Source organism: Macrobrachium nipponense, chromosome 4, assembly GCF_015104395.2.
Source record: "Macrobrachium nipponense isolate FS-2020 chromosome 4, ASM1510439v2, whole genome shotgun sequence".
NCBI lineage: Eukaryota > Metazoa > Arthropoda > Malacostraca > Decapoda > Palaemonidae > Macrobrachium > Macrobrachium nipponense.
The window spans coordinates 85,903,292-85,918,283 of record NC_061100.1 but is presented as its reverse complement, the minus strand read 5'-3'; the positions used below and the strand labels follow the sequence as shown (position 1 = coordinate 85,918,283).

The 14,992-nt window shown below is 38.5% G+C and overlaps 1 protein-coding gene across 1 annotated transcript; it reads left to right on the top strand.

The window, feature by feature from the left end:
* The first annotated feature begins 10,621 nt into the window (after positions 1–10,621).
* Positions 10,622–13,174, top strand: LOC135211429 (uncharacterized). Its single transcript, XM_064244739.1, has one exon. It carries the CDS (start codon positions 10,622–10,624, stop codon positions 13,172–13,174), a length of 2,553 nt encoding a protein of 850 aa, XP_064100809.1.
* Positions 13,175–14,992: the final 1,818 nt, after the last annotated feature.

The window sequence follows — 14,992 nt, the reverse complement described above, 5'->3', positions numbered from 1 at the left end:
AGAGACTCGACATTAGTGGTCGTGAAAGTGATAGGGATGGCATGAGTGAAACTTTAAATGAAGCAGGTGGCCGTCTGAAAAGGAAAGCTGCTGTTGAACAAAGAAAACAAATGTCGAAGTGGGTAAGAGATGAACTGATCTAGTAGTGTTATTGTTTCCTTCTGCTCTGGCTTTCTTTTTGGAAGGTAAAGAATGTCGTGAAAAACAACATTAACTGGGAAGCGTTCCAGCTCTCGAAAACGTGAGTGTGTCGTGTGGGGGGTGAGAAGTTGTCTGTGACCATACTGTGATTGAAACAAGTAATCTTTATGTCTTTTGCATCAATAGTCGTAAACTCAAATTAGTAATGATTAGTTATCGAAACGCAAGCTCAGTACATTGTTTTTTCCAATAAACGTGTCAATTTGCGTCACTTTCTAGACTGTCACTTGTTTGCATTATGTTGAAGTTCAGTTCATGTTTGAGTCTGTTTTGTGTTCATTTCGAGATAGTGTCCATTCTTGTTGAGTGCACTTAAAGTTTTTGTAATAAAAATGGTAAAAATTCGCATTCTCTCATCATTCAGCTGTCCTTGAGTAAGGGCTGGTAGCTGTGCCCTAAGGTTAGATTTATTGGCCATTCCACCAGGTCTAGAACCCTTAAACACTATGTGATGTAAATATTCGCCACAATAATGCTGTGAATTTTTTAATTACCACTGGCTTTGAAGACATTGTTAGAAAAACCTAAGGATGATGGGAAGTATACAAAAGTTAGTGTGTTTGGTTACCCTTTATGTATGGGTCCAAATGATTTATTGGTAGATGAAAGGATCGTTTGGGCTAAACGACGTGAGGTTAAGCAGAAAGGTGAAACTAGTTTAAAACCACTGGTGATAGCACTTATAAGAGGCGAGGATCCAGAGAAAATATTTTTTCCCTGTCTTGGATATAAATGGGTTGGTGTTTAAGGAGTCATATGTTATGTTTTGAATGTAGCAAAAGGGGCCATGTTGGCATATAAATGTGAGAGTAACTTCAAATGTAGATATTGCAGCAAAAGTCATGACTAAAGAATGTTTGGATAAAATAATGTTGAATTTTTTCATAATCTTGCAATTGTGGAGGTGACCACTATGCTAATTCTTGGTTGCGTAAAAAGAGGACAGTTATTGGTGTTAAAATTCCAAGTATTTTAGTTTCTCAATCACTGAAGAAGAACGAAAACGGGGTTGTTATGCTAGCTACACACGTATGGGAACGAAGAGAAGAAGAAAGGCAACTTCAAAATTGTAAAGGAATTTTCTAATTTATTTGGGAATAATTGAGAGCCATTTGCCTGTCTTTTAGTATGATTTTGTATAACTATTTTTTGTACCTTTTCTTAACATTTTTCTTAAATATAACGTTTTGGTAGTGATTTGTATTATAGTTTGGCATTTGCTTTTGTATAAATTGGGTTGAAATTCTTATGTAAAATATTTGCTTTTCATTACTTTTATCTTTATTTATTTATCTTCTTTTTGGCCTAGAATCTTTTGAATTTTATTGGTGGGTATAGCAGCACGCTGCTAAACACTATTTGATTTATATCAATAAACTTATTGAATTTGAACGAAAAAAACAACAACTTCATAATATAAGTTACATTCAACCAACTAACCAAAATTTAGTTAACATATAATCCAGCCGTTTTCGGTAAAAAGCGTTCAAATTTGGTTAAATGCACCAAATTTTGCACAAAGTCAGCTTGAGATGTACCTTTTGAAATGTGACAGAGACCCATTTGATATCTTTCCAATAGGGCCGCTTTTTTCAAGATGGCCGTCAAAATTCAGGAAAATTCTACTATTCGAAGGATTTTCATTGTAAAGTCACAATTTTTTGGAGTCTAAACCTATATTTTCAGGGATGTTCTAAACATCGAAATCAAATGTAAGCACATCAGACAAATATTTAAGGAGAAAAGAGCCTTTTTGTTACAGAAATTGCCTAAAAATAGAAAACCAGCTGTAATAATATTTATTGTAATTTAACGCAAAGTAAAGTATGTATTGAATGTCAAACATAAGTACAGTGTTTTATTAACTCAATTTGAAGAGTGTTTTATTAACTTAATACAAAAATAGATCTCATCCTTGTAATCATCAATTGCTAGTACAGTACTGTGATGACTAATTTATGTACACAGTTTAATCATACACGGTCACAATAACCCCCGCATTTGCACAGAGCCATACATGCTAGTTGTGCTTTCACACACTTGCGTCTTCCTCTGCAGCCTTTGACACATCCACATTTCAGGAATTCCATACAGGAAACTGATGCTAGAGGCAGATCTGACCAATAGGGGTCCCATGCATTCCCAGGCCCTTTCATCCAACCCATTCGACAGGTGAAGGTAGCACAGGATTGGGGAGAAGTGACTGGCCCCAAACATGACCCGCTTGATAAGATGCTTTTCTGACATGCTGGTAGAGAGCAGCAGAAGTTGGTGGTATGAGATCAATGGAGCTGCCTTTTCTGGTGAAGAGATCTTTTCTCGCTTCATCAGCTGATGTGGCAGTGCTTGTTTTGTCATAAAGCAGAACAACAAATCGCTCAAGGTTTGCCATGTGCTGGTCAATTCTCTCCAGTGTTGGTACATTCCCAAGGTCTGCAAACACCTCAATTACACTTGCACATATTTGCCAAGTCTTCCAAGAAGATTCCTTCCCTTTACCAGCAAAGGTGGATGTGTTGTCACACCCGCTGAAGGCATTTTACACAGGCAGAGCTTGACACTTTGGACCTAGAGAACCAGCTTTGGTGTGTACAGGGATATATCTGAAGTTGTCTCCAACCCCAAAGCTGATCCACAGTTCTGATCATGATCCTCTCACAACCGTGTTGAACAGCATCTTTTGCATGGAGAAGCCTTGTGTCTGCTTCCTCAAGGGAGCACGGAGATATTTGATCAAAACTGTCGTTCAGTGGACAGAGAGAGAACACGGTCATAGGATACTGATAGGGCAAGGTCATGCATTTTTTCTATGAGACCCTTTTTCATGGTTTCAGCATGCAGAAGCAACCCGAAAAGATAGGAAGTGGCGGCTCTCGTTCTGTTGAGTGGCTTCCCTTTTTGGCTCTGTCAGAAATACAGTTGAACAGAAGCAACTGGGCGATGCTTGCAGACCACTGACTCTCAAAGGAACATGTGCTGCTACTTATGTTTGGGGTATTTCTACAGAAGCAATCTGCGGTGGCCTAGACTATGGCAATTGACGTTTCCCTATGTTATTTTACCCACTGAACAAGAATTGAAAGTAATATTTATTTGGACGACTGTAATTAACTCCCAAGGGCCAGTACTAAACACGGCGACTCGACCGCTGACCGAAATTGGCGGAAGAACACCAAAACCAATATGGCGGCGATACCAAAACAACAATAAACAAAGTAGGGAGCGACTACATATCAGCGACGATCAATTTGTGTGTGCTGTCAGTAAGGCCATAGAGGAACGGCGCTTCGCGCCTTATCCGCATATTTAAAGATTTTTGGCAAGCACGGCAAGAGGTAATGTTGCGCTGCGCGCACTAGCCACAGGGGTTACAGTAAGGCTGCTTACCGTGGCGGATCACACCTAAAGGCGTTCCTGTTGTAGTCATCCGACAAATAGTAGCTCCACAACACAGTTTTTTTGCTTTAGAATGAAATTATGTCTTTGAGCATATTCAATCACAACTTCTTTACCACCACTAGACAAATAATGATAAAATTCACTGTAACCCACATTGCACTGCAAACAATCGGTAGGAAATCGAAGGTCTGTCAAAATTAATGCCAGAAGGGCCAGCCACTGCCTCTGCCATAGGTACAGGAAGACAAAATGCCGTTTTTTGCTTCATTATTCGAGTATTCAGTCAAACAAGGATACCAGTGGACACTGGACAGGTAACTTTATTACGCCGCTGAAATGCTAGTGAAACTTAGTTTTCGACTAAAGTCGTTCGTAATTGGTTATGAAACCCATGACGTCATAAAGATATCACACCTCTCAGCCAATAATGAGTAACTGGAACTGCTTTTGTTTGCGTAAGAAAGTAAGTTAGAGGGCTCATTAAAAGTAAACATTACCGTTGAGGAAACACCTCTCCCGACTTAGGAAAAATTCGAGGTAAAAACTTATCAAGCTCATTTAATTCCACCACGTTCAAGCTCTCATATAATGACTATACTTTTTATATTGCTTTTCACATGCTCTTTCCATGTGGGTGATTATTTATTTTAATATCCAGTGCGGAGTGCTTCTGAAATATTACCTTTAGTACTGGCCCCTGGGGGTTAATGACAGTCGTCCGAATAAATATTACTTGAAATTCTTGTTCAGGAGGTAAAACTGCATAGAAAAACCGCAACTGCTATACTCTGGGCCGCCGCGGATAGGTACACTAGATCTACCATGTTTGATCCTCCCAAGATCATCTGAACTAAACTTAGCAATGTTGCAGGAACTGAATCTTGCTGACAACTAGTGTCAAAGGTGCCAGGAAATGCTTTCACAATGCTCCCTTTCACAATGTCTCTGCGGAGTATGTTTGCTGCTTGCTTTAGAATCATGGCTTCATTGTCAAGGTCTTGAACCATAACTTTTTTGAGAACTGCAACAAGATCTTTGTCAAAGGTAAGAATGACATTTCTGCCATCTTTGAAAGTGCATGTCTGGAAAATGAGACAGGATGCAATTCTTCAAATGTATAGAGTTTACACGTCCCTCTATTTGAGCACCTAGTTGCTCAGGCCGGGCACTGTACAACTTGCAGAGATCTTTAAGTTTAAAGGTTGATAATGTGCCACTTTGGATGCTGCTCTCTGCAATATATGAAATTAGTTCAGCAAGTGCAATGCCTTCTAATTGACCAAATCTTCTTGATTCTGCATCAGTACTGCCTTCCATCAGTTTTGCAGTATTCTTGTACTAAGTGGCCAGGCACTTTGCATGACATGCAGCTTCCCTAGAAATCAAATCTCCAGCACTCAACTTTGCCAACAACACTGTATCTTGGATTTGCATGGCACATTCTCTTGTTTGTTTGTTTCAAAAGTTGACACATTATGAAGTGGGCCTACATTTGTAGATTCAGGGCATAGAAAACATGTACTCTGAGATTTAGTAGCTCCACCATAACTTTTCTGTGTTACCTTATTGTCGCTAGTGTCATTATTCTCTGGATCTGGAGCTTTTCTTTTCACTGCTCTTTGGACATTCTTGTTGTTGAAAAGGTTGTTGCAATTTTTATGCCAACCAGCACAATTTTCTCCCATCAGGTTTAGCACTGTGATTGTTTCTCCCAGCAGAAGTGGATGAATATCCATAGGCAATGAGTGAAGTTCGTGTAACCTCTGGATATTCTGTGATAGGGTGAGGTAACCAGCATCTGAATCATGTGTTTTGCCACAGGTAGGGCGCTGAATAGGATCCTTTTTTACCAGTTGACAAAGAATGCACCTGTCTCAGTAAAACTGTGGTTCTGCCATTGTTAGAATTAATACTTCACAAAGCTCTGTTTACTAGTATTAGCATGCACACAGAAAGAGTTTAAGCCATCACCAATAAGGCAAGCTAATAACCACTATGGTCTCTACACAGTTCTGTATGATACCTGTTCCCAAAAGCGAAATTGAATTTTAATTTATCAAAATATCAGCCATGTGCTTAGTATTTAAATGAGCATTTGCTGGTTAAATATTGTTCTGCTGTGCTTATTTTCATTCGCATTGTTTAGAACATCCTTGAAATTATAGGTTTAGACTCCAAAATTGTGAATATACAATGAAAAATCTTCGAATACCAGCATTTTCCTGAATTTTGGTGGCCATATTGTTAAGATATCAAATGGGTCTCTATCACATTTGAAAAAGACACCTCAAGCTATGTGCAAAATTTGGTGCTTTTAACCAAATTTCAACAATTCCTCCATATTTTTACCGAAAACGGCTGAACTAATACGAACTATTCATTTAGTTAGATATACGTAAAATACAAATACCTTCCTGTGTAGTGTATTGGCAGGCGGCAATCACAGATAAATGAGGGCTTGAATAATTGAAGTGACTTACGGAAAACAAACAAAGATAGTGGGAAAAAAATGAACGCCAATTCACCTCTCTAGACTACCACGAAACCAAACCATAGATGGCACTACGATTACCTGACAAAAACCAAACAATAGATGGCACTGCTTTTACCCGACTCAATAATTTCATTACTTTTAAACTAACTTTGATTAATGACTTTTTTATTACAGTCTAACAGTGTTTAAAAGGTCTCTTAAAAAACAGTATATGCACAACAAAACCACATTTGGACTTACAGTCTTCAGTCATGATCACTGATTAATATACTCCCAAACAAGCACATTAATATGAAAGTGTAGGTGTGTAAACGACGTTGGTGGCATTAAAAATGACGGGTGTCTTCTGGTGATGTTTATAATACTACTCGCTAGCTCCCGCCTGTGTTGAGTCTAGAGGGCTTAACCACTGGAGCACTTGCCTGAGACAGGATCTTTGTATTGATACGTCGATGAAATTCGTTTTCTAAAGTCCTCCTGACAGGTTTACGTTCTCCGTTTGACTGATGCATGTGGATTCTAGAACTTTCCCTTTGACGCTATCTTTCTTCAAACAAAACTATTAGCCTAAACTGAACTGGACACATTTGCAACTGAAGAAACGTCAATGAGTCTGTTTTATTATATATGTATACTATATATATATATATATATATATATATATATATATATATATATATATAGATATATAATATTTATATAATATACTTATATATATATATATATAAACGTTATATTCTCTCTTTCTTACTTTTTACTTAAAACTAAAATTTTCACTTGGAACAGGAAGATTGCCCTTCACCAAGGAAGAGCCCGTGGTGACAAGACAAATTAACTTGATCTAACGAAAAATAACTACATTCAGCACCCTGAGGAAGAAAATTATTTTTTGGTGTGTGTAATGATGCAACGAAACTTTAATTCTGGTGAAAAATAATGGCGTAAACAAAATTTGCTTCAGTGAACACCTGAAGACCGGTGATAGCAATTCCCCCCTCATCATCAGCGACTTGCAAATAGTTTAGGGTTATTCTGCGCAGATGTAAATAACATTAACATTCCTATCAATAACAGAGAGGCGAGCATTGAGTTTTATTTACATGAAGATACAGGCTTGAATGCTAAAATAACTTGGTTACTATTGCCAAGGTCTAGAGAGACCTTGACTAATGCATAAGTCCGATTTCAATCCAATCCACGTTCTTGCACGTGACTTTTTTTAATACTGTCAAACATTTTAGGCCATAAGTAACCTATTAATATAGAATTCCTCTTACTTTGAAAATAACTTGTATTCAAATGAATCCATGCTATTTGAATCCATGCTGATAAGAGCACCTACCCTGACCAGGACCCCGATCCCACGCAGATTGGTGCACGTGACACTGAATAATGCGCTTACCCATCAGGAGAACAGGTTCGAATCGCTTACCGGGGGATATGTTCATCATGTGAGGCCGTCACTCGAACAACCGTCTATGCAAATTTTCGGATTTTGAGTTATACATACTTTCGAATGCAGCAACTCTTCTTCTATATACTAGTTTAGAAATTGTAATATATATATATATATATATATATATATATATATATATATATATATATATATATATATATATATATATATGTGTGTGTGTGTGTGTGTGTGTGTGTGTGTGTGTGTGTGTGTGTGTGTGTGTTTCGCGTTCATAATCTAGGGAGAGTGAGAGTAACTGGAATGATGAATGTGCAATATTTGTGATTTGTTATTCGAGTGAAAGAGCCTGGGATGAAAATGAATAGAACAGTATATCTGCAAAATTGCAGGTAAGCGGTTATTCGAGAGAAAAGGAGCTATCTGCATGCGTCCGCCAATGAGGTTCTTTAATTTGGTATGACGTCATATTTAAAGGGAGCTTAGTTTGGCTGTCAAGTTCTCGTGTTCGTGGTCTACCTTATAATTTTCATTAAGCATTGTTTCTGACAAAAAAATAACAGTTATTATGATCATCAACTGTGGGTAGAAAGCATAAAGAATCGAATGAAATGGACAACAACGCAGTAGAATGTAGTACTCGGTGTGAAAAGAATAATGTGAGTGCACACATAATTACTCCTCGGTCTTTTTATGGTACTGGATTTTAAAAATCTATTAGCCTATCATTACTGTACCCATTTTTGGATAGTCAGATGTGTTAAATGGGGGAATGCATAATTAAGTGTAATAAAAAAAAATGGTGCTAGTAAATTTTGCATCCTACCATGCTTTTAGGGGTACAGTATGCTTTAATACATTTTTTTAAGTATGCAGTTATGTTATTGCGCCACGTAGGCCGAATGATGACCAAAGACGTGTCATAAGGAGAGCTACATAACTGAATAATTTTACAGGACACCATTCTTATACAATAAAGTTTTCTAATTTTCTTTTCTTTATTGCTTCTTCCCATCATTATATAATTCTGCTAGTTTTTTTTATTATTTAAGTTTCTAAGATCTAGGCTAATATAATGTTGAAGGGGAAAAATGACATTATGCTATTCATAATTATCACATATCGTCATTCCAATGTTGACAAACCGGTTTTTGCAGTTATGGTGTTGTTTGAGGTATAGTTTGGATAGACAGATAATATTTACACACATATTTGTAAAGAGCATGCTTTTAGCTTCATTTTGAAAAAAAGAATGGTGTCATAGCATAAATATTAACGGAAATATGATAATGTAAACATGGCAAAACTTCAATCGTATTTTTCTCCGATTTCTGTTTTGTGCAGATAGACGGTTGTTGGAGTGGTGGCCTCATATGTAACTCCTTTTAGGTGTAAGTTATTCCTAAGGAAAATGCGATATTAATGGGCTATTTCTGGTTTAGTATGTGAAAGCATCTCTATTCCTTTCCTTTGATCTTTATCCTTGATTTTGAGGACCAACAAGTTTCTCTAAAGGGCAGTCAATTAAGTCTATCTGATGATAATGGTTCACGAGCTGAGCTGCTCTTCCAGTTTCACCTCAGGACAACGAAGGCCTTAGTGACCGAGGCGGGGAACGTCAATGAAGATGATCAAGGTGATAATGAAGACGGTTGCTTATCAATAAAAATCATGATAAGATTAGCTTGTGGTCTATAACTTTTCCTCCATAAGTGTTAAAATCATCTCGATGTCTGGGCGCATTTAAGTATTCCTGATCTTAGTATATCAAGGAATATGTAACCCACACTGACTTAGTAAAGATTTTTGGGGGCCTTGGTAAAATTTTCAGAGGGACTCGTTACAAAATTAGTTGGCTTTACGCCGCAGGCTGAAGATCTGTCGCGCACAATTTGGTTATCTATATATATAGTTTTTTTCTGAATATGAGGTAAATCGAGTCCAATTAGTTCATAAAGTAGAACACTGGTGATGTTTGTAATAAAATAATCTCAACGCTGTTGTACATTTTTCCTTTGTAGCAACACTTAAGTAGCGAGGACCCGGATAATTATCTTGATTTAACTTGTGTAAGAAATTTATGCCAGTGATACGTCCGGATGACAGAGGCTTATTTATGGGATTCGACGTCTTGGAAATAATTCAATTATAATTTGCATAAAAAAAGGGGGCGGGGTACAAATTTACTGGACTTACTAAAATAACTTGTCTTGGTGCAAACGAATGTGCAAGCTTTTGTTTCTGATTAAAGGAAAGTGGATTTTGTTCAAAATATAATGATTGCTGTCTGGACAATGTTCAAGGAAGTTTAAAGTGACTCATCTTATTTCAAAGGTAAAACAAGCAACCAGAAAAGGATAATGAAAACGAAAACTCATGAGTCCAGACTAGTACTTCCTAGACTGAAAAATGGGGGTGGACTATAAAAAGAAAATCGAGGTACTTTACTGGACAGACTCAAAATCGGTAATGAAAGGGAAAAATACACGATACAGTACCATAGTAAAAATAAATAATAAATAAATAAACTGCAAGAAACATGTGAGGACAAGAAGAAGTTCCAATTTTTTTCGTTGTAGGCGATGCTAAAGATATAGTGTTCGAAATAAAGAACACAATTAAAACGAAATGAAATCAGGTTAGTAGTTTCTGTCCTCCTCCAAGCTATTGCCTCTCGGGCAGACGTCAGCCGGGTAACCACAACCATAGAAATAGAGGAAAACCATTGATATGACCACAACCTCCCACCATGGCGTCACTCATGGTAACCACTAGTAGACAGTCTCGATCACAATCCGATCAGCTCCCTGACGAGGAGCGAACGTTGAACCCGTGATTACAAGAGCAGTGTAGTAGTATTATTTGTGGTAGGTCCTAGCTATCAAACTATTTCTTTATGTTGTTTTGTTTATTGTCATGTTTTCTAATGTCAATGTTTTGTAGCATGATTGTCATAAGTTATGTGCTTGTGTTCATGAGTGCATGAATGTTGTTAGTTATTGTTGTCTATTTTTCTGTTACAGATGTGGTAGTTTGGTAATGTGTTGAATAAAGCTTGGAATCTGTCACCAAGTATTTACTTTCATTACAATTTATTCAACACATTACCCATCATGGCCAAGCTGCTGAAGCCGTCCAGACTGGACACAGATCCCAGCTCACCCACTGCAGCCAAAGAGTGGAAGCACTGGCATAAAACATTCACCAACTTCATAGAAGAAAGTGGAGATGCTGCACCAGACAAGTTTAGGACATTAGTGAATTGTGTGTCCCCGAGTGTGTATGAACTCATTGAAGACTGTAGTACTTTTGAGAGTGCAATCGCCAAACTGGAGAGTGCTTATGTCAAGTTGCCGAATGAAGTTTTTGCTAGGCATGTTTTGCCGACACGACGACAGCAGTCAGGAGAATCCCTTGACGAATTTCTGAGGGAACTACATAAGCTAAGCAAGGATTGTAACTTCCAGGCAGTCACAGCTGAGCAATATCGGCAGGAGCTAGTACGTGATGCATTTAATGGTATTGCCTCAGCATTTATTCGTCAGCGCCTACTAGAAAATAAGTCACTGAACCTGGAGGCTGCACACAGTCAAGCTCGTACGTTGGATCTTGCCCAGCGTAGTGCCGACGCGTATACATCTCCACCCATTCCTCATACTGCTGCTTTAGTTCCAGAGCGGCAGGCACAGCCCAGTGGTGACCAGCAGCAGCAGCCAACAAAAGAAGAAGCAGAAAGAAGTTCACCAGGAGATTCAGCTGTTGCTGCTGCTTACTTATCTAAGAGGAAATGCTATTTTTGTGGTAATGCACTCCACAGTACAGGTAGAGTGAGTTGTCCTGCACGTACTGTTAAATGTAACAAATGTGGTAAAACAGGTCATTTTGCAAAAGTCTGTAAATCAAAGGCTTCAGGTAGTACTACTGCTGCATTGTATAACCCCACTTTGCTTACAATAGCTGCCACTTATCCAAAGAATCTTTCACATGCAGCTACAAACATCACTGTAAATGGCCATTCATTGAAGGCACTAATTGATTCTTGTAGCTCAGATAGTTTTATACGTGAGGAAGTAGCACAGAAACTAAATTTGACAATAGTTCCTGTAGGTACAGCAGTCTCAATGGCATCAAAATCTTTAAATGCTAGTTCCCCTGGGTTTGTTACAGCAGACTTAGTGCATCTTGATCAGAGATATCCTCGTATCCAGCTCGGGGTCCTGAAGGATTTATGTTGTGATGTTATCTTAGGTTATGACTTTCAAAAGCAATACCAGAGCGTAACTTTTCAATATGGAGGGAATAAACCAAGTTTAAAGATAACTGGAGCCAAACCTGTCTGTGTATTAGCAACAGCTGATATCGATGAACCGTCATTGTTTCCAAACTTGCCTCAACAGTGTAAACCCATTGCAGTTAAATCTAGACGCTATAGCCAGGATGACCAGCTGTTTGTAAAAGACCAGATATCACATTTAATATCTGAAGGTATCATTGAGCCAAGTATATCCCCTTGGAGAGCACAGGTTGTAGAAGTCAAAGATTCACTTGGCAGGCACAAAAAGAGACTTTGCATTGATTATTCCCAGACCATTAACCAATACACAGAACTAGATGCATACCACCTCCCAAGGATAGAGGATATGGTGCATGACTTTGCAAAATATAATGTGTTCTCCACATTTGACTTAAAGAGTGCATATCACCAATTCAGCATTAATGAGAGTGAAAGGAAGTACACTGCTATTGAGGGTGCAGGGAAATTGTTTCAGTTTTGTAGGATTCCATTTGGTGTCACGAATGGTGTAGCTGCATTCCAAAGAGCTATGGACAAACTAGTTGAAGATGAGAACCTCAAAGATACTTTTCCATATCTAGATAATATTACTGTAGGTGGATTAACTCAGGCTGAACATGATGAAAACGTTCAAAAGTTCTTGGAGGTGGTTCGGAAACGGAAGCTTACCCTCAATAAAGTGAAATCGGTTGTGTCTGTTCCTACAATCAATGTTCTAGGGCATTGTGTCGGTAATAATGTGATAAAGCCTGACCCTGACAGATTACGTCCCCTTCAAGAATTACCGCCTCCCACAAATATGGGGTCTCTGCGAAGAGCTCAAGGGTTGTTTGCATATTATGCCAAATGGATCCCTCGTTTTTCTGATATGATTCATCTCTTAGTGAACACAAAAACTTTTCCACTGAGTGAGCCAACACTAGCTGCTTTTAACTCCTTAAAAAAACAACCTATGGATGTTTCACTACGGTCTGGGGATGAGAGCCTTCCCTTTGTTGTGGAGTGTGATGCTTCGGAAGTTGCTGTTTCAGCAGTCTTAAACCAGGGTGACCGGCCGGTAGCGTTCATGTCAAGAACGCTCCAGGGTAGTGAGTTGCATTATCCAGCAGTAGAAAAGGAGGCTACCGCTATTATTGAAGCTGTTCGCAAGTGGAGCCATTTCTTAGCGAGACGACATTTTACTCTGATTACTGATCAGCGATCCGTGATGTTCATGTTAGACAGCAGGAAGAGAACTAAAATAAAGAATAACAAGATACAAGAGTGGAGGTTGGAGCTGGCATCGTACAGCTATACCATACAGTATCGTCCTGGGAAACAGAATATTGCACCGGACACCCTGACTCGTGCCTATTGTTGTTCTATTTCTTGAATGTCGAATCTCACTGACATCCACGAGAACCTCTGCCATCGTGGGGTCACTCGTCTTTTGCACTTTGTGCGATCCAAAAACCTCCCCTTTTCAACAGATGACGTGAAAAGAGTATGTGCTTCTTGTAAAAGCTGTGCACAACAAAAACCGCAATTCCATCGTCCAGGAAAAGGAGTCCTCATAAAGGCCACCCAGCCAATGGAACGTCTTAGTATTGATTTCAAGGGGCCTCTGCCCTCTACCACGAACAACAAGTACATTCTTACGGTTATTGACGAGTATTCACGTTTCCCCTTTGTGTTTCCCTGTCCAAACATGCATTCTAAAGCAGTGATCAAATGTCTTGAATCTATCTTTAGCCTTTGTGGAATGCCTAGTTTTATTCATTCAGATCAAGGTCCTTCTTTCATGTCCCAGGAACTGAAAATGTTCCTTTCTCAGAAAGGGGTTGCAACAAACAAAACAACACCTTATCATCCGATGGGGAACGGCCAGGTTGAGAGATACAATGGTATTATTTGGAAATCTATTCTTTTAATACTTGAAACTCGTGACTTGAAGACTCAACACTGGGAGATAGTACTTCCTGAGGTTTTGCATTCAGTTAGGTCGCTCTTATGTACAGCAACCAATGAAACCCCTCATGAACGTTTCTTTAGGTTTCAGCGACTCTCTAGTCTTGGAAATACATTACCATCATGACTTTTGACTCCTGGACCCGTACTAATGCGACGACATGTTAGGTCTAGCAAACATGAACCGTTAACTGACCAGGTTCAACTCATGAATGCAAACCCAATGTATGCAAATGTCAAATATCCAGACGGAAGAGAATCAACTGTGTCTACTCGTGACTTAGCTCCAAGTCCCGAGGGTGCAATGATTCCTGTACACCAGGTTGAATCGTTAAGAGAGATGGAGTCCCCAAATACACCTGGAGTGCAGGATGCACAAACTCATGTTACACCTGAAGTGCAGGATGCACAAACTCATGATAACCGTGATTCTCATGTGCCCAGTGAGCCCACTGAGCTAAGAAGATCCACTCGTGTGTCAAGGCCTCCTGATCGCTACGGATGGGATTAAGCCAATACATTTGTTTAGTTTAACAGTGAATTTTTCTAGGAGGGGAGAATGTAGTAGTATTATTTGTGGTAGGTCCTAGCTATCAAACTATTTCTTTATGCTGTTTTGTTTATTGTTATGTTTTCTAATGTCAATGTTTTGTAGCATGATTGTCATAAGTTATGTGCTTGTGTTCATGTGTGCATGAATGTTGTTAGTTATTGTTGTCTGTTTTTCTGTTACAGATGTGGTAGTTTGGTAATGTGTTGCATAAAGCTTGTAATCTGTCACCAAGTGTTTACTTTCATTACAAGCAGCATTAAGTTGAAATTAAAAAAGCCCATGTAAAACTGATTCTGAACGAGGAAACGACAAAATACATAATGACGCTTGATGTAAAAACAATGAAAAGAATAATATAGAGTTTGAATTAAGTTATAAATACTGAAAAACTCAGAAATAGGAAATGCGAATCATATATTCAGATAAAACTATTACCATCTAAGGAGAGTAGATTCCACCAAGAAGTACTTAGATTTTGATAAGCTAAAGTGAGTGTATACCTATGTCATAAAAATTAAATATTCAGTTACTGTTTGAAGACGTTGCAAATCTTAATGAACGAAGCAACCAAATTATTAGCGAATATATGACTTCGCGTTGCCTTTGTTCTCTTCATTATTGAACGAATTAATGTCCTCGGCCACCTGTTAAACCAAGAACGGAAAGCAGATTGAATTGCCATCCATCAAA